Raw genomic sequence first — 23844 nt, 5'->3', positions numbered from 1 at the left:
AAATAAAAGTAAGAAGGCAAGAAGGCACACAGGCATGTATGTTTCTTTTCCCTCCCTCCCTCCCTCCCTCCCTTCCTCCCTCCCTCCCTCCCTCCCTTCCTTCCTTCCTTCCTTCCTTCCTTCCTTCCTTCCTTCCTTCCTTCCTTCCTTCCTTCCTTCCTTCTTTCTTTCTTTCTTTCTTTCTTTCTTTCTTTTCCTCTTCAAGGTAGGATTTCTTTTTAGCCCAGGCTAACATGGAGTTCACTATGTAGTTTCAGGTTGGCCTCAAATGTATGGCAGTCCTCCTACCTCTGCCTCCTGAGTGCTGGGATTAAAGGCATGTGTCACTATTGCCTGGCATCTGTGCTTGTTTTCATAGTAGTCCAGACAAATGTTTTTTGTTTTTTGTTTTTGAGGTAGGGTCTTACACTAGTCCAGGCTGACCTATAATTCACTATGTAGTCTCAGGGTGGCCTGTAAGTCATGGTGATCCATCCTCCTACCTCTGCCTCCTGAGTGCTGGGATTAAAGGCAAGCGCCACTACGCCCAGCTGGTTTGAATTCTTATTTTATTTTTTGGTTTTTTGAGGTAGGGTCTTGCTCTAGCCCAGGCTGATCTGGAATTTACTATGTTATCTCAGGGTGACCTTGAATTCATAGTGATCCTTCTACCTCTTCCTCCCGAGTGCTGGTATCAAAGGTGTATGCCACCATGCCCAGCCTCTTGGAATTATTTTCTTGACTTGGGCATTGTGGTACCCTGGAGTACTGATATCTAAGTCTCCCAGATATGATTTTTAGCCAGTGTATTTGATTCAGCTAAATGAAGTGGTGAAGAGTAAGGAGAACCTGTTCACTTTATTTATTTATTATTTTTTATTTTTCCAGTACTGGAAGATTGAACCCAGCACACTTTCAGCACTTTTTGTTAACGGTTCTCTGGTCATTTGAATATAAAATGTGCCCTATAGGCTGATGTGTTTGCATACTTAATCCCCAGTGTGTGGTACTCTGGAACCCTTTAAGTTAATGTTTTTAACCATTCAATTGAGTGACTACTGTGAAATCAGAGAAAATGATGTCCCTAACCTGGGCATGGTTGTGCATGTTTGTAGTTCCAGCTACTTGGCAAGCTGAGGGAGTAGCTTCATCTGAGCTACAAGCTAGGAACCTGTTTGAGCAACATACTGCCATCTAACAAACCAAAACAGAGAATGATGACTCTGGTGTTGCTATTAGGCAGGAAAAACAATTTTCACAACAGGTATTCAGTATTCTCATTTTCTTAAGTATGTGTGTGCATGTGTATGTACTTAAGAACAGAGAAAGAGAAATGTTTCTGTTGTCTTTATGAAGTTAAAAAAGAAAGAAGTCTACAGTGGTATGCCCAGACACTAATACTTGGGTTTAGAAGATGTGACTTGGTTAATTTTTGTTCTCCTCTTAATGTGATTTTTAAAAAATAGTTTATTCACCTTTATTTATTTGAGAGAGAGAGAGAGAAAGAGAAAGAGAAAGGAATAGGCAGATAGAAACACAATGGGTGTGCCAGGGCATCTAGCTACTGCAAATGTGTTCCAGATGCATGTACCATCTCATGCATCTGGTTTATGTGGGTCCTGAGGAATCGAACCTGGGTCCTTGGATTTTGTAGACAAGTGCTCTAACCACTAAGCCATCCCTTCAGTCCTGATGCGATTTTTGTTTGTTCTGAGGTATTGTCTCATTCTATCCTATGCTGACCTGGAATTCATTATGTAGTCTGAGAGTGTCCTTGAACTCATGGCAGTCCGCCTACCTCTCCCTCCTGAGTACCACAGTTAAAGGCGTGCACTACCATGCTCAGTTTAATGTAGTTTGAAAAAATAATAGTTTTTAGGGCTGGAGAGATGGTGTAGCAGTTAAGGTGCTTATCTGTGAAGCCAAAGGATCCATGTTTGATTTTCCAGGTCCATGTAAACTAGGCACAAGGTGATATAAGTGCACATGGTTGTACATGTGCACAGAAACATGTTTGAAGTTGGATTACAGTGGCTGGAGGCTCTAGTGTGCCAATTCTCCCTCTCGCATTAAAAAAGGCCACTCTGGGGCTGGAGAGATGGCTTAGCAGTTAAGCGCTTGCCTGTGAAGCCTAAGGACCCCAGTTCAAGGCTTGATTCCCCAGGACCCACGTTAGCCAGATGCACAAGGGGTCACATGTGTCTAGAGTTTGTTTGCAGTGGCTAGAAGCCCTGGTGTGCCCACTCTCCTCTCTATCTCTCTGCCTCTTTCTTTCTCGTCTGTCGCTCTCAAATAAATAAAAATAAACAAAAAAGGCCACTCTGTTGGCTTGGTTCAAAAAAATAGTTTTTTATTTTTGACAGTTTCATACATATATATTGTACTTTGGTCTTATTTCCCCCAACTATTCTCTCTTATCTCCCTTCCTTTCACATTGACATCCTTCCTCTCCATTAATCCCCACCTTTTAAAAATACATTTAAAAATACTTGTAAGGGCTGGGGAGATGGCTTCGCTGTTAAGTGCTTGCCTGTGAAGCCTAAGAACCCTGGTTCGAGGCTCAATTCCCCAGGACCCACATAAGCCAGATGCACTAGGGGGCACATGCATCTGGAATTCTTTTGCAGTGGCTGGAGGCCCTGGCATGCCCATTCTCTCTCTCTGCCTCTTTCTCTGTCACTCTCAAACAAACAAATAATATATATTTAAAAATATTTTAAAAATATATATTTTATTCATTTGCTTTAGAGAGAGAGAGAGAGAATATAGGCTTGTAAGGGAATCTAGCCACTGCAAATGAACTCCAGACACATGTACCATCCAGTGTATCTGGCTTATGTGGGTACTGGAGAATTGAAACTGGGTCCTTAGGCATTGCAGGCAAGCACCTTAACTGCTGAGCCATCTCTCCAGTCCTAAAAAATGTATATTTAAACTTATTTGCCAGCAGAGAGGGGAGACAGGAAAAAAAATAAAAAGGGAGAGAGTGTATGGGCATGCCAGGGCCTTTTGACACTGCAAACAACTTCAGATGCATTTACCACTTTGTGCGTCTGGGTTTTTTTGAGTACTGGGGAATTGAATCCTGGCTGGCAGGCTTTGCCGGCAAGTACCTTTAACTGCTGAGGCATCTCCCCAGCACCCATTTCCCTTTTTAATGAGTTGAGTTAAGGTTGCTTGTATGATCATGGATGGAAGGTTCTTTACTGTGGAATGCATAACTCAGAAGTAGCTTTACCAGCTGGGTGTGGTGGCGCATGCCTTTAATTGCAGCACTGGGGAGGTAGAGATAGGAAGATCACCGTGAGTTTGAGGCCACCCTGAGACTCCATAGTGAATTCCAGGTCAGCCTGGGCTAGAGTGAGACCCTACCTCAAGGAAAAAAAAAAGTAGCTATACCATTGATGAACCTGACTCTTCCTTTCCCAGCAACCATTAGCTGCCCTTAGCTACTTTGAGAGATGTGGGGTCTCATGTACCCTTCCCCCATTGATGGTGAAGTATCTTGTGCTGGGAACCACACTTGCTGTAACTTTATAAAGCATTTCCAGCCCTATTCTCCACCCTCATGCTCTTACAGTCTTTCCACCCCTCTTCCATGCCCCTCTCTTCCATGAGGTTTTCTGAGCCTTCGAGTCAGTGGTTTAGATGTCCTGTTTAAGGCTGGGCACTCAGTAGCCACTTACTCTTTGCAATTTTGTCAGTTATGTATTTCTGTATTAACTTCTTCCTGTTGAAAAAAGAAACTTGTGATGAAGCTTTGAACAGTATAGAAAGCATGTATTTTTTTATGATACAAAACAGTAGTTCCTTTACATTTGAGAAAGTGATATGGACTATAAGTATGACCTCATTGACTTCTGTTGGAATTAAAACCTCTTCTTAATTTGCAGATGGGTACATGCTGGATTCAAAAAGATACGCTATTATTGGAGCAGATCTCCGAGACCTGTCTGAACTGGAAGAGAAACTAAAGAAATGTAACATGAATACACAGTGAGACTTTTTTTTACCCTCTCATGCATTTGTGATTTCATGCTAGTTTTGAGTGATAGCTATTCCAAAGTACAGCATGAACCCATCTTCTGTCTTCATAAGTTTTCTCATGTCATTATGTCTTAGAATCATTTTTTAGCACATCTAGGCAATGCTGTTTCTTGAGTCTACCTTTGAATGACACTAGCTAGTATAAGCAAGGTTTGGGAAAAGATAACGATATAAATACAAACCTGGAATGAAATATATAAGGAAAGGTTACATCTTGTATATATAAAAACTGGCACCTGCCAGATGTGGCATATATCTTTAATCGCAGTACTTGGGAGGCAGAGGTAGGATCACTGTGAGTTCAAGGCCAGTTTAAAACTACATGGTGAGTTCCATGTCAGCCTGGGCTAGAGTGAGAGCCTATGTTGAAAACAAACAAATAAATAAACAAACAAAAAGACCAGTACCTATGAAAAATACTGCATAGAGAAACTGAATGTGATATAATATCAGGATATATGATGTGTGTATATCATAGGAGGCTATCAGACCTCAGTGGTAATTGGATGAAATTCTTTTTTCACTCACCAAGGTTGAAAAAACATGTAAGTGTGATTGTTTGTACTATTGGTAAGTGTAAATTGGCAAGATAGGGAGTAGGCATACACCAGTGGCTCCCCAGGTATAAGTGAACTGGGTACAACCATTGTGAGCATCAGTGTCAAGGCATTTAGATGAGTGGTGAGCATATGTGCCTTGTGACACAGCAGGCCAGCTTGGGGTGTACTTCCTGGAGAAGGATAGTCACTACAGCAAGCAAAGTAGCAGAAAACTAGAAATTCTATCAGCAGGAGACTGAATGACTAAAATGTAAAATGCATGACTCAGATCAACCTGGAGAGAGTTCCAAATCTAATATTTAATAAAAATATCAAATTGCAAAATGATATCCCTCATGTGATACAAAATGCATTAAATCCAACCATTCAGGATACTGTATTTTCATAATTACATGCATGCATGCATGTGTGTGTTTGCGCTTGTGAAACCCATATGTTTGCCTGTGGCCAGAGTGGAACATTTGGTGTCCTGCTCCATTGCTCTTCTGCCAGGTCTTGTTTTTAGATGGAGTTGCATTTTTCTGTTTCTGGTGCTTGCAGGGCTCTGCTGATTCTCAGGTCTCTGCTCCCTGGAGGACTGGGGTTGCAGGAAAGTGTGGCCACACCAGCCATTTTACATGGGAGCTAGAGATTTGAACTCAGGCAGTTTCAGGTCCTTACCCCACAGGAAGCTTACTTAACCACTGAACAATCTCCAGCCCAGGAATATCATTTTAAAGAACAAACTGAAGGCAAAACATCAATGGCAAAATCTCAAGAAACAAGCAGCCAGGAATCATTGTTAGGACAAGGTCCTAGGGAAGAAAGGTGGGAGGATGTAGAGCATGGACATGGGAAAGAACCCATTCTTCTGAGTGAGCTGAAGGAGGGTCAGGATGATGCAGACACAGGTGAGCTCCAGGAGATGGTTGGAGGGCAGCAGGGAGTCAGGGTTCCATGGTTTTCTGACTTGCTCTCATTACTGTGGTGATTGCTGTCCTCTGCACACTGATGTTCTTGTTGACTTGTTCAACCTAGAATCATCAGCCAGGTGTCCTTGTTGGGACTTACCACCACCTGTCCAGTGTTAGAGATGACTCTAATTGACCTAATGCTGTCACTGAGTGTTCAGAGAGCAAGCTCAGTGCTGTGGTTGTCATGAGTGTCCTTCAAAGGTCCATGTGTTAAAGGCTTGGTCTGCAGCTCATGATGATGTTGGGTGAAAGGGGGTGGAACCTGAGTGGGCAGTCTGGTCCTTGGGAGTGTGCGTTTAAATGGGACCTGGGACTTTGGCCCCTTCCTCTCGGCTTTGCTTCCTAGTCATGAAGTGCACTCTGTGCTGCCATTTGCTCCTCCTGGCCATGACTCCAAAGCAACAGTGCCAGCTAATCTTGTTAAAGAACTTTGAAACTATGCCACAGTAACCCTTTTCTCTTTAGAGCTTGGCTGTCAGATATTTGTTGTGATATGGAGAGATGCCTGAGTCAGTGAACTATAAGCTTAGTTTATGCCTCTTTCATTTTTTTACTTAATTTATCTATCATCTGCTTATCTTATCATGTGGGTGTGTCCGTGTGTGTATGTGTTAGTGTATGTGAATGTGTGGGCCTGCACATGCCATAGTGTATATGGAAGTCAGAGGACAACTTTTAGTCTGTCTACCTCATTTGAGGCAAGGTTTCTTTCAAGCTTGCTCTGCTGTTGATCTTTGTGCAGCACTTGCTGAGGGGTCCAGACTTTCCTGTCTTCACCTCCCATCTTGCTGTCACAGTGCTAGGATGAGAGAAGCCTACTACAGCTTCAGGCATTTTGTGTGGCATCTGGGGAGGATCTAACTTGGGTACTTAGGCTTGAGTGGTAAGTGTTTTATCTCCTCAGCCCCTCAATGCCTTTTTTTTGGCTTTGGGCTCCCCTTCTTCAGTTCACAAGCTATAGTGTGTGACATATTCTTCCTGTAGCTGCATATAAGTCTTGATGTTTAAGGACACTGGTTTCAGGCATGTATTTTGCAAGGGATGTTAGTGAGTGAGTTATCAGTTTGGTGATTGAAGCTGATGCTCACAGGGGATTGTGGCACCTCATTGTCAAGGACCATGAGTCTTAGAATCTATCCTGAGTTTGACTTGAACCTTTCTTTGTATAAAGTGATTATTTGACAGTGACCATTTAAAGTTTTTGTTCTTTTTCTTTTTCTTTAAAAAAAATGTTGTTACTTTTTATTTATTTATTTGAGAGTGACAGAGAGAGAAAGAGGCAAATAGAGAGAGAAAGAGAGGAGAAAGAGAGGATGGGTGCACCAGGGCCTCCAGGCACTGCAAAGGAACTCCAGATGCATGCGCCCCCTTGTGCATCTGGCTAACGTGGGTCCTAGAGAATCAAGCCTTGAACCAGGGTCCTTAGCCTTCACAGGCAAGTGCTTAACCACTAAGCCATCTCTCCAGCCCAAGTTTTTGTTCTTTTTAAAAAACTTCTTTGGACCTTAGTTTTTTCATGATGAGATGGGACAAATACTATCTCACCAAATAGCTTTGAATATTAAGTGAAGGAATGCTTGTGAATATGGTTGGATAGAAAGGGGCACCTACTAGGCACTTAGAAAGTCACATCTGAATCTAACTTTAGTTAGTGATCTGCAGCTTCTGCAGAAGACCAGGAAAATAGTCAGTTATAAATTGAACTGGCTCTTTTTTTTTTTTTGGTTTTTCGAGGTAGGGTCTCACTCTGGTCCAGGCTGACCTGGAATTAACTCTGTAGTCTCAGGGTGGCCTTGAACTCATGGCGATCCTCCTACCTCTGCCTCCCAAGTGCTAGGATTAAAGGCATGCGCCACCACGCCCGGCTTGAACTGGCTCTTTTTGCCCCCATTTTTAAATGTTTATATGTGGGGTGTGTATGTATGTATTAGAATATTTGGGGCACGTATGTGTGCAGGTGTGTGTGCATGTGAAGGCCAATTGACATCAGGTGTCTTTTGCAGTCACCTTATTTTTTTTAAATGTTTTATTTTTATTTATTTGAGAGAATGTAAAAGGGGCAGAGACATAGCATAAGAGAGAGAATGGGCATACCAGGGCCTCTAGCCACTGCATACGAACTCCAGATGCATGAGCCACCTGGTGCATCTGGCTTATGTGGGTCCTGGAGAGTCGAACCTGGGTCTTTTCGCTTTGTAGGCAAGTGCCTTAACTGCTAAGCCATCTCTCTCCAGCCTTCCACCTTATTTTTTCTTTTTTTGTTTGTTTTTCGAGGTTAGGTCTCATTCTAGCGATGGCTGACCTGGAATTTACTATGGAGTCTCAGGGTGGCCTCGAACTCAGTCATCCTCCTTCCTTTGCCTCTCAGTGCTGGGATTAAAGGTGTGCACCACCACATCTGGCTCTTCCACATTATTTTTTGAGACAAGTGTCTTTCACCGAACCTGGAGCTCATTAATTCAGCGAGACTGGCTAGCCAGCTAGCCCCAGGGATTGTCCAGCCTGTTTTACTTCCCTGGTGCTGGGATTACAGTGTGCACCACCATGCCTGGCATGTAAGTGGGATCTGGGAATCCAAACTCAGATCATTATGCCTATGAGACAGACACTTCACCCACTGAATCATCTCCTCAGCTTAGGGCTGAGAAATTTGCCTCACTTTTGGGACAGTTGATAAAGCAAGTTTTAGAATTATGTGTCTAATTTTCCATATAGTTTTATTTGTATTCTTTATTTCCTTAAAGGGAAATAGGGCCCAGTCTAGCTGACCTGAAAGTTTTAGGATTGCTGTGGCTCTACCTTCCATTGCCACAGGCATGTTGGGATTACAGATGAATATACCACTTTGCATCTGGCTTTATATGGGTGCCGAGGAATTGAACACAGGCTGGCTGAATCACCTTTAACTACCGAGCCATCTCTTGAGGCCTTGTTTGTACATTTTAAAGGGTATTATCATTATCCATAACTGAGTGTGCCCTGTCTTCAGCCTTTGATATTCTGTCCTTCCTGTGATCTATTCAGTTGGGAAGGTTTTCCAATTAGCTTTTTATTTGACTGAACTTTTGTTTGTTTGCTTTTGTTTTTCAAGGTAGGGTTTCACTCTAGCCCACGCTGACATGGAATTCACTATGCAGTCTCAGGGTGGCCTCGAACTCACAGTGATCCTCCTACATCTGCCTCCCGAGTATTGGCATTAAAGGTAGGCACCACCACACCTGGCGACTTACTGAATTTTTTATCACCAGCATTTCATTTTCATCTTTCTTGAGTAATTCTATCTATTCAATTTTTAGATCCTATATTGACTTCTTTATTTCATGCAAGTGTTTATAGTTTTTCATTCCTTTTAAAAATCTTTTATTTTTATTTATTTATGAGAGACAGGGGGAGGGAGGAAGAGAGGAGAGGAGAGAATGGACACACCAGGACCTCTAGCCACTGCAAACTCAAGATTCATGTGCCATCTTGTGCATCTGACTTATGTGGGTTCTGAGGAATCGAATTTGGGTCCTTGGGCTTCACAGGCAAGCACCTTAACCACTAACCCATCTCTCCAGCCCCCTCCCCTTTATTTAAGGTAAGGTCTCACTCTAGCCCAGGCTGACCTAGAATTCACTATGTAGTCTCAGTCCTCAAATTCACAGTGATTCTTCCATCTCTGCCTCCTGAGTTCTAACATTAAGGGCATGTGCCACCACACCCAGCTCATTTCTTTGAATATATTTATAATCATTCTTTTGCAATTTTTGTCTGGAATATCTTCTAAGTTACTCTCATTAGCTGAGATTGGTAGTTTTGGGAAGAGACAAGTTGTCTTGTTTTTTTATGTTACTTGTGTTTTCTTGTCATGAAGTTAGATCATTGGTTGATGTTATTTTTTTACATTGCCTTTCTTCTTTCAGTGGGAATGTTGCAATGTTATAGTAAGGTTGAGGTGTCACTTCTCCTGTTAGACTAATGTTCAGGGCACCTGGCTATATCCCTTCCCTTTATGTAAGAGTTACATATTGTCTACTACAACAGTCACTACCCAGGGATAGACCCATGATGAAAATAAGAAGTGTTTTACTATAAAACACTTCTTGAATACCAAATTATTTTAAGGAGTAAAGTGACACTGATGGTATTGTGTGTACTGATTAGTTATTATGGATATGAGTGGAAGAAAAAAACAATTAGTATTAGATTGATAGAAAGTAGGGGAGAACATAAATTGAAGGGGGGACTGTAGAGGTAAAGAAAAGGGGCTGGGAGGTACGGGAGTTTGGCTGAATATCGGCTGAGATATCCGATATCATAGAATAGTCCCATTTCTCGGGAGGATGAGCTATAGACTAGGCCTTCTTACATGCTTTAGGATATAAGAGGACAAAGAAAAAGAGTACAGAGAGAAGAAGAAAACAACAGTAACAATATGAGGCAGAAACAACGGTTGGGGGGTAGGCTGTCGGAAGTGCTAAATTGTCCTTAGTTATTATCTAGAGATGAATGTATGTAGTGAGAGAAAGAACTGTGGGGAGATAAAACTGACTGACCTGAGGGTTGGCTTCCATCTGGAGACTTGAGGTGTTCCTTCCTGGACCCTGGAAGCCTGTCTTTCTGCTGGGAGTTGCTCTGTGATGGGTGCTTCCGTTATCCCCTCTGAGTCCTCTGGACTATGCTACGTGTTGCTTTCCATTAGTCACGTTCTTCCCAGGCCTGCTGGTGACTGTTCTGAGATGCCTCATGGTCTTCCTATTACCTAGCTACCTTGCCTTCATTCATTTAGTGTGCCAGGTTTCCCAGTGCAGCAAGAGAGCAAGCACCAGTGTCAGATTTATAAAGTTCTTCCTGAATTGTGATTGCTGCTGGCCTCTTTGACCAGAGCAAGAGTAAGTAACCTAGGTTGCAGGGTAGGAAAATAAACCACCTGTGAAATGGGAGAATCTGCACTCTGACTTTGCCACAGAGAAAGACCTGTAACCTTTCTACCTCCTACCACACACATTTGATTCATTTTCACAAGGTAGACAAATGCCTATACACTGTGTGTGTGTGTGTGTGTGTTCCCATACTTGGCTGCCACAGGGTACACTCATCTCAGTGGCCAGAGCAGAACATGGGATATCCTGTTCCATTGCCCTTCCGCACAGTCTTTGTTTTTGGTGCTGTATTCCCTTCTTTACCATTCTAGAGCTTTCAGGGCTCCAGTGATTTTCAAGTCTCTGCTTCCCTGTTGTACTAATGTAGGCATACTTAGTCATGTCCAGCTGTTTATATGGGATCTGGAGATTTGAACTTTGGAGGTCTCAGGCTCTATCAGGCCCTCATGCTTGTGCAGAAGCACACTTAACTGCAGAGCAATCTTTCCAGCTCCCTGACCATCTTGGGGTAGTATGAAACTTTGGGTTGTCGTGGCATTATACTTGTGTTAGATATTGATCATTTCCTGGGTATGACCTGCCAGCCCTACTACGTATGTGTATAAGATGTCCTGACATGATGAAAACACGTTTTTGTACCTTTTTCCCCTTCAGGTTGCCAACACTCCTGATAACTGAATGTGTGCTGGTTTATATGACTCCAGAACAGTCGGCAAACCTCATCAAGTGGGCAGCCAACAGTTTTGAGACAGCCATGTTCGTAAACTACGAACAGGTACAAAGACACCCAGGAGAATGGATTCTGTGTGGGCTTCCAGAGTGGCTTTGCCTCCATGTCCCTTCTGTATGTTCTCTTCGTATCTTTTCCTTCTGCCTCCCACCTCTCATGATCTGCTTTTATATCTGTCCTTGCAGACTCTTTCTCCTCAGCTCCTTACTCCCACCAGTTTTGTCCAGTGTTTGGAACTGGTTTCTTTATAAAAGTTTCTCAAGCTGGGTGTGGTGGTGCATGCCTTTAATCCCAGCACTTGGGAGGCAGAGATAGGAGGATCGCTGTGAGTTCGAGGCCACCCTGAGACTATATAGTGAAAGTCCTAACTTTATCATTGTACTTACTGCAGAATCATGGAATATGGTTAAGAGGACTTCAGCTGCCATCAGCAGGGTAGCAAACTCAGAGGCTCTCAGGGATAATGGACGATGGTGGCCAGTACAAGTGATGTGAAATGGTGGGACTGAGGAGACCTGGAATGGCCACTCCTTAAGTTCAGCCAGTTGTTACCATATGGACACTTGAGCATAGAGTTGCAACAACAACTGGGTTTTGAAGAGAAGTTAGATGTACTGAATTAGTGTCATATTCCCTATCCTGTGGCCAAGCCAGGCATAATGGTTCATGCCTTTAATCACAGCACTTGAAGGCAGAGGTACAAGGATCACTGTGAGTTTGAGGCCAGCCTGGAGTTACAGAGTGAATTCTAGGTCAGTCTGGACTAGAGTGATACCCTGCCTGGAAAAAAAACCAACAAGCTGGGCTTGGTGGCACAGGCCTTTAATCCCTGCACTTGGGAGGCAGAGATAGAAGGATTACCATGAGTTAAAGGCCATCCTGAGACTGCATAGTGAATTCCAGGTCAGCCTGGGCAAGAGTGAGACCCTTCCTTGAACCCCCCCCCAAAAAAAAAACTGTTAACATTTTCTAAAATATATTTATTTATTTATTTGACAGAGAAAGAGGGAGAGAGCGAATGGGCATGCCAGGGCCCCTAGCCACTGCAAATGAACTTCAGACACATGCGCCCCCTTGTGCATCTGGGTAACCTGGGTCCTGGGGAATCAAACCTGGGCCCTTTGGCTTTGCAGGCAAGTGCCTTAACCACTAAGCCATCCCTCTAGCCCTCTGTTACATTTTCTTACAAATGAGCTGAGGCCCTATAACACTCAAACATGTCAAAGTAAAAATTGGTCCTAGAGACTTTATCCACAAATTTATTAAGTATTTATTGAAAACCTACCTTCCTCTTGCCTCCAGAGCTTAGTACTGAAAATACAGCTGCTCAAGCCCCAGCTCTGAGTCACTGAGCCTTTAATTCATCTTTCAAGACATGCAGAGGTCGAGGTTTTCTCTGTAAGGACAAAGCTTTCTTTGGACTTTCTTCAGGGGTATTTCTGAAGTATGCACATTCATATAATATAGCCTCCTCTCTTTGTCATTTGGTATTTAAGTCTATGTCACATACTTTGTCTTCAGTTTTCTACAACCTATTTTAGTTTTGTCCAGCCCATGCACTTTTCCTGCAGCTCAGTGGTAGAGCTGTTTTTTTTTTTTTGTTTGTTTGTTTTTGGGTTTTTTTTCAAGGTAGGGTCTCACTCTAGCCCAGGTTGACCTAGAATTCACTATAAAGTCTCAGAATGGCCTCGAACTCATGGTGATCCTCCCACTTCTGCCTCCCGAGTGCTGGGATTAAAGGTGTGTGCCACCATGCCCGGTTTAGAGCTATTTCTTATTTTATTTTATTATTTATTTATTTTTTAGCTGGGCCATATGGTAAATCTATTTTTATTTTTATTTTTTTTAATTTTTATTAGCATTTTCCATGATTATTAAAAAAAAAATCCCATGTTAATTCCCTCAGAGCTGTTTCTTGTTACTGCTGTCCTTTGATTTCCTTGACCCAGTCTGGTCATCTGGGCCTTACCATCTTCCCTCCCCTAGCTTCTTATCTAAAAAAATGACTAGTAATGATACTTCCTTAAAGGCTAGGTCTTCAGTGAGTTCTACTCACAAACACTTCCAATCAGTACTTCTTTGCTCAAAGAAACATTGTATACTTCAGATCATCTCTGCAACAGTATTCTTTCTGAATACTATTCAAAAATATCCTCAAGAAATGGTTTCTTGAGGATTTCTGTTATATAAGTTGGTATTAAAAGAATATATAACTCGGGCTGGGCATGGTGGTGCACAACACCTTTAATCCCAGCACTTGAAAGGCAGAGGTAGGAGGGTGGTCTTGGAGTTTGAGGCCACTCTGAGCTAGAATGAGACCATACCTCAAAATACAAACAACCCCCCCCCAAAATGTCAACAAAGATGTTTCTTTTTATTATATATATATTTTTATTGAAAACTTTTATACTTACAAACAACAAACCATGGTATTTTCTTCTCCTCCCCTTCCCCAATTTCTCCTTCATAGCTCTGCTCTCCATCATATCCCCTCCCTCTGTCCATTAGTCTCTCTTTTAATTTGATGTCATCATCTTCTTCTATTATGAGGGTCTTGTGTGGGTATTGCTAGGCACTGTGAGGTCTTGGATATGGAGGCCAAATTCTGTCTAGACAGTTGTATGAAGGGAGTGGTACCCTTCTTTTGGCTCTTACATTCTTTCTGCCACCTCTTCTGCAATGGACCCTGAGCCTTGGAGGGTATGAGATGTTTCAGTACTGGACACTCCTTCATCCCTTCTTCTCAGTACTATGTTGCCTTTTGGGTCATCCCAGTGGTCATCACTATCTGAAAAAAGAAGCTCCTCTAACCAGAAGTGAGAGTAGCATTAATATATGAATATAAACATTAAGGGTAGTGCTTTCAGGGCAATTTGGTGAGAATAATGTATGCATTTATCCAGACAAGAACAGGCTTTGTACCCCTAAGGCTCATGACCTCTCTGCCATAGGCTTTTGATCAGGTTTTCAGTACCAGTCATGTATTCCCTCTTATAGAGCAGGCCTTCAGTTCAGTTGGGCAGTTGGTTTCCCCCAGAGCAGATGTGCCACTATTGCACTTGTTCAGTCATTTGGCCTGTCTGGCCAAACTGGAGGTTTCCAGCATCCACTGTTTTCACAGCTGATGACTTCTGTCTCTCATAAGACTGCATACAGGATAGCTTTTTCCAGCTTTCAGTTGGCTGAGCTATAGGGAGAAGGTTTTCTGCTGGGCACCAGCTTGATTTCTCAGTGACTTTGCCACTCAGGCATGTGATGTCTTCAGCAGTAGGGTCTTACCATCTTTCTCATGGGCAAACAAGAGCCTGGGCAATAGCCTATAATGTTTTCGAGGTAACATAGACCTCCCTGGCCAATGACTCACTGGGAGGTATCCCATCCCAGCCACTGAAAATTTTCAAGTAACAGTCTATGGCTTTTGGATGTACCATTATTTAAGAAAGTAGATTTTCATATGTCTTATTCAGAATACATTGAATTTTGATTGACCCTCCCCCCATCTCTCTTTTATACGATCTCTTCCCCTGACCTTGCTTAAGCCTTTCCCCTCCCTATGATCTGTTCTTCTACTTACACATATATATAATACCATCCTGTTAAGACCTTCCCTCTCCTCCTTCCCTTAGAGCCTTTTTCTAGCCTATGGGCCTCTGCTACTGATTATTGGTTCCAGATCACACACAAGTCTATACATTTGTAGCTAGGATTCACATATAACAGAGAACATGCGACGTTTGGCCTGGGTTACCTCACTTAGTATAATCCTTTCCAGATCCACTTATTTCCCCGCAAATTTCATTTTTCTTTACTGCTGAATAGAACTCCATTGTGTAGATGTACCACATCTTTATTATCCATTCATCTGTGGATGGACATCTAGGCTCGTTCCATTTCCTACGTACTGTGAATAGAGCAGCTATTGATAAACATGGTTATGCAAGTATCTCTAAGGTAGTGAGAAGAGTCATTAGGATATATGCTTGGGAGTGCTATAGCTGGATCATATGGCAGATCTATTTTTAGCTGTCTGAAGAACCTCCACACTGACTTCCACAATGGCTGTACCAGATTACATTCCCACCAGTAGTGCAGAAGGGTTCCCCTTTCACCACAACCTCGTCAACATTTATTGTCATTTGTTTTCTTGATGGTAGCCATTCTGACAGGAGAGAGATGAATTGGAAAGGAAGAGATCAAATTATCACTATTTGCAGATGATATGATTCTATACATAAAAGACCCTTAAAAACTCTACCAGCTAACTGTTAGAGCTGATAAACACTTTTAGCAATGTAGCAGGATACAAAATAAATACATAGAAATCAGTAGCTTTCCTATATAGTAACAATAAATGTGCAGAGAATGAAATTAGGGAATCTCTCCCATTCAGAATTGCCTCAAAAAAAAAAAAATAAATAAAGTACCTTGGAATAAACTTAACTAAGGAAATGAAGGAGCTCTACAATGAGAACTTTAAAACACTCAAGCGAGAAATTGCAGAAGACACAAGGAAATGGAAAGATATCCCATATTGCTGGATTGGAAGAATTAATATTGTGAAAATGTCAATTTTCTTATTTATTTATTTATTTATTTTTAAATTTTTAAAATTTTTAAAAAATTTTTATTAACATTTTCCATGATTATAAAATATATCCCATGGTAATTCCCTCCCTCCCCACCCCCACACTTTCCCCTTTGAAATTCCATTCTCCATCATATTACCTCCCCATTACAATCATTGTACTTACATATATACAATATCAACCTATTAAGTATCCTCCTCCCTTCCTTTCTCTTCCCTTTATGTCTCCTTTTTAACTTACTGGCCTCTGCTACTGAGGAAAATGTCAATCTTACCAAAAGCAGTCTATACATTTAATGAAATCCCCATTAAAGTTCCAATGGCATTCTTCACAGGAATAGATGTTTTTACTTTTGTCAATTCAATTATAAGTACTGGATTTTGCAAGATCACAGTTCAAATATTTATATCAATTTATAGATAAAATGGATAGATCTAAAAAATTCACTTTTTGGCTTCATGATGAGAAATGAAAATTTACAGGATATATTAAGGTTGAAACATTAAAAAAAACCCTAAACAATAAAAAACTAAGACAGCTTTTCACTGAAACGTCTGTTAGCTTCATCAGACTATATAATAATCAAACTATGAGTGTGCATGTAAGATAATATCAAGTCAGTTGTCATCTATGACCCATAATCCTTTTATATTTTAACTCAAATATAAGTATGATGTGAACTTTAACTTTCCAAATGTTCTTTTAGTCAAGTCAGATAATCCATTTGCCACAAGTGAACTCTCAATTGTTACGAGATAGCAACCATCACCTGTACCACATTCTCTGGAGTTTGTGCCCTCCACTCATAAGGCTTCCCACTTCATATGAACAACAAGGGACAGAAGAGCTACCATTCATTGTTTCTTTGATTCTTGGTATTTTTATAGTATCTTAAGTACTTGATTTCAATTTTACAGGAACAATAAACATCAATATTTATTCTGTTCAGTAACTGTACTCCAAGTTGCATGTATTAATGACTTCTAACGCGATCTCTAGGAATAATTTGTAGTTCTGAACCATGCTTTAGAAAAACATTTCGAGCAGTCTGAGCAGGATTTATCCCTATTCCATCATTGGTAATAATTGCACTTGTTGCTGCAGGAACTTTAAATTCTTCTGCTGCTAACTTTAAGACTGCTGTGAAAGATGTACCTGGAATTCTCTATGTAAACAAGTTTGGCCTTTAACTTGCAGAAATTCTCCTACTTCTGCTTTCTGAGTGCTGGGGTTGCAAGTGTGTAACACTGTGCCTAGTTTATTGTTTTTTAATTTTGTTTCAAAATAGGGTCTCATTATGAACTCACTGGCAGTCCTCTTGCCTTAGCCACCCAATCATTTCCTTTTTAATCTTTGAAGATAAGAGCAATAAGGAGACTTGTCCCCATGCTAAATAATTTTAGATAGATCTAGGGCTAGACCATGGCTTCTTCACCTCCTTACCAGCTCCAGTCTAATTTTTGGTGTAATTGTATTGTCTTGATTTTTTGCGTTTCTTATATTATAATGTTGAGGTTTTTGTATCTTGAGTGAATTTGATGCTTGGGTTTTCTAATTATCTTCTCCAGTGTTCTTAGCCATGTAAATCTAACTTTATGTATCTTCAGGGTAGGAGTTTAAGGTGCCATGCGTAGCTCTTATACTCCAAGAGAAACAGCAGAAGTGACCCTACGTGTTGAGTTTGCTCCTGCTATTGAAATATTCTAGTAGACTAGGTAGAGCAATTTAATGGCAATTCTAAAATTCAACTGAGCATTATACACATTCAGTCAAAATCAGCACAAATATTTATGCAAGAGTGGGGATTAAAACAAACAGATAATTTAATAAAGCCAAAGTCCCTAAGGGTGTGCGTTGCCCCATACCCTTAATCCTGTCCACTGGGTAGTTGAGATTTTCTAGTCTGAAACAGGTTCCAAGTCAGTCTAGGGACAAGTGAGACTGGGCCCCCAATAATGACAGAAGAAAAAAGCAAAGGCCCTAAACACCAGGAAGCATCTAAGGCAACAATACTCAATCCCAAAATAGAACTTATTTGAGAATGGCAAAGCCAACCAAGAATATGTAACACATAACCTGCCCTATCGTGGAAGAGAGATTTAACACTTCCATTGCAGGGCTATGTACCTGTCTTTGTGTAAGTAGGCCCTGTTACCTTTTGGGATGGCTTCCAATCTCACCAGTGCTGACTGCCCACCCAGATCCCTCTCTGTTATGCTGCAGATCTGGTTTTCTGATCAGCTGAGCTGGATGTCCTGTAGCCTTGGGCTAAATGAATTCTCTGGTGGTTGGCTGCAGCACTGGTGGTTGAGGATGGGAGACTGTGCAGGAGGCCTGAGTTGAATAGGAGCTGCTCAGCTGGTCCCATTTGTGTTCTCCTTCAGCAGCTGATTAGCTGGTCCCTGCTGTCTTCCCCTTCAGATTTTTTGGCTTTGGGAGGTGGCTGATGTGAGTGGACAATCCCTTCACCTGCTTTCTGCTCCTGCAGCTCTGTATTGGCGGGGCAGGTGTGTGGGTGTGCAGACTTGCTGACTGGGGCCACCAGGACCTTGGCAGGATTCTGGCCAGTTTCCTCCTTTCTAGAAGATCTGAGTCTCTTCTGCTTCTCTGCTGTGGTTGATAATAACTTAAACATTGTCACTTTTTAATAGAAGAGTGTATTTTGCTGTTTTTCGGCTTTTTCCCCTGCCTAGGCTGCCTTGGTGTGGCTGCTATGCTGCCAACTTATCTGGAAGTCCTCCTTTGTTTCTTGTAATTCTGTCCAGCAAGCATTTATCCCATGTTGAATGGGAGACAGTGGGTTAAGTTCTGATAGGCCTTTTACTCCAGAGCATACCTGAGAGTGTGCCAGCTTTTGTGTGTTGTCCACAGATGTCCCTCACCTGGTTCAACTCCCATGCAACACCCTCTCCTTATCAGTAGTAATTTAACTGAAATCAGCATATTGCTAACAAATACAGAATTAGCAACCTGACAACGTATGCTAGTTGCTTACCTGCTTTACTTAATTGTTTAAAATGACAAAGCCATGTGAATGATGTTAATATTGCTAATCAAGAAATGACAGTAAACACTTAGCTTTGCATACTTGGTGCATTGTTATGAGTTTTCCATGCATTAACTTACCCCATACCCCAGCATTAACTTACCTCACACCGCAGCGTTAACTTGCCTCACACTCTGCAGCATTAACTTACTTCATATCCCAGTATTAACTAACTCATATAACAGTATTAACTTCCTTATATCCCAAGCAGTTCACACTCCCCTGACAGTCAAGTTGGCCAGTTCAAGGCCACACAGTTGTCAAGCCAGAATTGAAATCCAGTAAGGCAATAGGATGATGAAGAATGTGCTCTCAGACACCTGTCCTGAGTGATTTGTGTGTAGTCTGGTGTTGTCACATGACTTCTGAGAATATATTGTTAAAGTGGTGTTTTTTACCTTCTGTGTGAGAAAATAAAATGTATATGCTATAATAGTGTATAGTAATAGCATGTTTTCTGGCATTTGTGCTTGTACATTGCCAAATTGTGTCATTATAAAACTAATTGAGGCCAGGTGTGATACACGCCCTTAATCCCAGCACTCAGGAGGCAGAGAAGGATTGCTGTGAGTTTGAGGCCACCCTGATACTACATAGTGAATTCCAGGTCAGCCTGAGCAAGACCCTACCTTGAAAAACCAAAAAGAAAAACGAGGGCTGGAGAGATGGCTTAGCGGTTAAGGTGTTTGTCTGCAAAACCAAAGAATCCTGGTTCAATTCTCCAGTACCCATGTAACCCAGATGCACAAGGGTCACATGCATCTGGAGTTAGTTTGCAGTGTCTAGAGGCCCTGGTGCACCTATTCTCTCTCTCTCTCTGTCTCTCTTTCTCTCATTCAAAGAAATAAATAAAATATATTACAAAAGAAAAACAATTTTAATGTGGTGTGTATGCATGTACATTTGCAGATGTGGCACCCTATGGATGTGTGGATGTCAGAGAAGAATGTCAGATGTCCCCTCAGCTCATCTACTTGTTTCCTTGATATCGGTCTCCACTGATTCTGGAGCTTTGGTGATTTTTCAGTCTCTGCCGCTACAGGATGGAGGTTACAGACATGTGTGGCCGTGCCCAGCTATTTACATGGGTTCTGGAACTCAAACTCAGCAGTCTCAGGCCCTCTCCAGCCTGTATTCTTGCACAAGAAGTACTGTTAACCACTGAGTCATATCTCTAGCTTTTTAAAAAGGTTTTTGTTATTGTTGTTTTTTTTTTTGAGGTAGGGTCTCACTCTAGCCCAGGCTGACCTGGAATTCACTATGGAGTCTCATGGTGGCCTCGAACTCACAGCAATCCTCTACCTCTGCCTCCTGAGTGCTGGGATTAAAGGCGTGTGCTACCACACCAGGCTTAAAAAGTATTTGTAACTTTAAATATAATATATTTTATTTTGAGAGAGAGAGAATGGGCATGCCAGGGCCTCCAGTCACTGCAAACAAGCTCCAGATGTATGTGCCAACTTGTGCATCTGGCTAATACGGGTCCTGGGGAATCAAGCCAAGGTCTCCTTTGGCTTTGCAGTCAAGTGCCTTAACCACTAAGCCATTTCTCCAGCCCCAAAAGTATTTTTCATATTTAATTTTTTTTTTATTTGAGAGGGGGCAGATAGAGATAGAAAGAATGAGAGAATGGGCACACCAGGGCCTCCAGCCACTGCAAACAAACTCCAGATGCATGCACCACCTTGTTCATCTGACTTTATATGGGTCATGGTGAATCGAACTGTTATCCTTTGACTTTGCAGGCAAGCGCCTTAACTGCTAAGCCATCCCTCCAGCCCATCTCTAGCTTAAATTTTTTTTTTTTATTTGAGAGGGAAAGAAAAAGAGGCGGAGGGAGAGAGAGAGAAGGAGATGGAGGGAGGATGGGTGTGCCAGGACCTCTACCCACTGCAAATGAACCCTAGACCCATGCACTACCTTGTGCAACTGGGTTATGTGAGTACTGGGCAATCACATTCAGATCCTTAGGCTTTGCAGGCAAGCACCTTAACTGCTGAACCATCTCTCCAGCCCCCCATTTTTTTTTAAGTTTCAAAATACTTTATTTTCAAAATGGTCACAACTAAGCTTTGGGTCCATTTTGCCATTGTACAGGCTATATATATGCTTGCTCAGTAGCTGAGGGGCACATTTTAGATGTTTGAAAGGTGATTTCTTTTTTTTTTTTTTTGAGGTAGGGTCTCTAGCCCAGGTTGACCTGGAATTCACTATGTATTCTCAGGCTGGTCTCGAACTCATGGAGATCCTCATACCTCTTTCGTGCTGGAATTGAACTAATGTGCCACCACACCCAGCTGAAAAGTGATTAAAAAAATGGTTAAGATGGTGGCATAGGACCACACCAAAGCAGCCTAGGAGAGGAAAACAACAACAACAAAAAATCCCCAGCAAATTACACTCTTCTACTAAAGGGTGAGGTGTATAAGAAATTACCAACAGCAACAGAGAAGTAGACGAGATCTAAAGCATCGATAGCCCACCAAAGCAGGCAGAAGTGGCTCCAGCAGCAGCAGTACCAGGTCCACTTGGCTACAACCATAGGGCTCGGCATGAACTGCAGGAAAAGCCAGGTGAGAAGATTCTCCACTCACACTGGAGCTTCTTGTAAACTCAAGAAATGTGAAGGTAGGACAGCAGGGAAGAATGGAGGAGCAGCTCATGAGGAGGAAGATTGCAAGGACCAGCAGGAAAACATCAGCTACCATTCACAGCCTCCCCTCCCCCACCGCCAGCATAAGCACCAGCAAGCGAGGAGGCCTGGGGAAGGGAGCTCACCTACACAGCACCTGGCAGGCGATCAGAACAGTGACTCTATCAGCCTACCTGAACCCACAGTGTAACAAAGAGGGACCCAGGCAGGAGCTCAGCATAATTGAGACCCAAATCATTCCAAAAGGTAGTTTGGATTACACCAGGGAAATGTCTCACATGGTTACAAGCTGACTTGGAGCCCTCAACAGACCAGATATCTTAGTATCCTAGTTGACAGGATTAAGGGTGTGGGGCAACACACATCCTAAGAGTCTGTGACTTTGAGGATCTGGTAGTCATAATGCCTACTTTTGCATAGTCTGTGCTATTTTTCACTGAATGTGTAAATTGTTTAGTTAAATTTTTGAATCTGCCTATATTTTGTTCCACTTAGCCTTCTTGAATACTCTCATAGCAGGAAAACCCAACATCTAGAGTCACTTTTATAGTTACTCTGAGAGTCATAAGAGCCACACCTAGAACCTTAAGCTCTTATCCTGAAGGCATATAACACCATATTGATTGGGATATCTAATAATACTGCAGTTAATTTGAAAATCCAAGCATTAAATTCATCCAAGATGCAAAAATACATACATTATAAAACAAGAAACACAAAAAATCAAGACAATATAAATCCACCAAAAAGTATTAATGTACCAGAAATGATCTCCAGTGAGACTGATTTAGAGGAAATGCCTGAGAAAGACTTCAAAAGAATGATAATAAATATGTTCAAAGAAATCAGTGAGGAAATCAAAGGAATCAAAGAAGACACAGGAAACTAATTTAATGAAATGAGGTCAATACAAGACATAAATAAGGAGATGGAAATAATAAAGAAAAACTAGTTAAAATTAGTAGCAATGAAGAACAGCCAATGAAATAAAAAGTTCTGCAGAAAATCTCACCAGTAGAATGGATAAAGGAGAGGACAGAATATCTAAACTAGAAGACCAGGGAGCAGATTTAATACAGTCCAACAAAGAGAAAGACAAACTAATAGGAAAGTATGAATGGGAATTTCAAGATATTTGAGACACTATGAAAAGATCAAACATAAGAGTTCAGGGTATAGTAGAAGGAGAATTTCACTCCAAAGGAATAGTAGGCATTTTTAACATAATCATAGAAGAAAACTTCCCCCCAAATTGGGAAAGCGATGCCAATGCAGATACAGGAAGCCTTTAGAACATGAAACAGACAAAACCTGGAAAGAACCCCTACTTGCCATATTAAACTACCAAACACATAAACCAAAGAAAAAATATTGAAAGCTGTTAGAAAAATCACATCACATACAAAGGCAAGCCCATCAGGATCACAGATTACTCAACACAAACTTTCAAAGCCAGAAGGGCTTGGAATGATGTATTCCAAGTTCTGAAAGATAACAATTGTCAACCAAGATTACTTTATCTTGCAAAGCTATTCATTCAGATCATGGAGAAATAAGGACATTCCACAGCAAAGGCAGGCTTAAGGAATATTTGAAGACAAAACCAGCTCTACAAAAATACTTGAAAGGATCTTCTATGATGAAGAGAAAGAAAAACATACATATAAGGAACCTGGAAAAGACAAACCATACTCAAATACTAGTTAACACTAGAAAGCAAAGGTAAAACTGGAAGAACTACAAAACAAGAAAAATGGAGAAAATAAGTACACATCTTTCAATAATACCTCTTAATATTAATGGCCTCAATACCCCAACCAAAAAAGACATAGGTTTGCAGACTGGGTTAAAAAGCAGGATCCTTCCATTTGTTGCCTCCAAGAAATTCATCTTTCTACAAAGGATGTACACTATCTTAGGGGGAAAGGTTGGAAAATGGTGTTTCAAGAAAATAGGCCTAGAAAATAAGCAGGGATTGCTATCCTAATATCTGACAAGGTAGACTTCAGTCCAACATTAGTTAGGAAAGATATAAGGAAGGTCACTTTATATATATTAAAGCACACTCCAACAGGAGGACATTACAATCCTAAACATATATGCACCGAACATGGAGCTCCCAATTTTATCAAACAAACACTATTAGAATTAAGATCATAGATAACATCAAGCACAGTGGTAGTGGGTGACTTCAACAACCCACTCTCATCAATTGACAGGTCATCCCAGCAAAAAATAGAGATGCATCTAGGTTAAATGAGCTCTTAGAACAAATGGACCTTACAGATATCTCCAGGATATTTCATCCAATATACATTCTTTTCAGCAGCACAAGGAACATTCTCTAAAATAAAACATATATTAGGACACAAAACAAATCTTAACAAATACAGGAAAATTGAAATAATTCCTTGCACTCTTATCT

At 41.4% G+C, this 23844-nt stretch overlaps 1 protein-coding gene across 2 annotated transcripts in view; it reads left to right on the top strand.

Annotated features, from left to right (window-relative positions):
- The window catches only part of Lcmt1 (leucine carboxyl methyltransferase 1), an 85163-nt gene that overhangs the window by 44593 nt on the left and 16726 nt on the right, over window positions 1-23844 (top strand). For both annotated transcript variants that reach the window (XM_004668335.2, XM_045131774.1), the window contains 2 exons: window positions 3873-3975; window positions 11059-11179. In XM_004668335.2, the coding sequence (XP_004668392.2) occupies window positions 3873-3975; window positions 11059-11179 (224 nt within the window). The remainder of the gene's footprint in view (window positions 1-3872; window positions 3976-11058; window positions 11180-23844) is intronic.

The sequence above is a fragment of the Jaculus jaculus genome, chromosome 12, assembly GCF_020740685.1.
Source record: "Jaculus jaculus isolate mJacJac1 chromosome 12, mJacJac1.mat.Y.cur, whole genome shotgun sequence".
In the NCBI taxonomy this organism is placed as follows: domain Eukaryota; kingdom Metazoa; phylum Chordata; class Mammalia; order Rodentia; family Dipodidae; genus Jaculus; species Jaculus jaculus.
The sequence above is the reverse complement of the archived record's forward strand: the minus strand, read 5'-3'. Positions and strand labels throughout refer to the sequence as shown.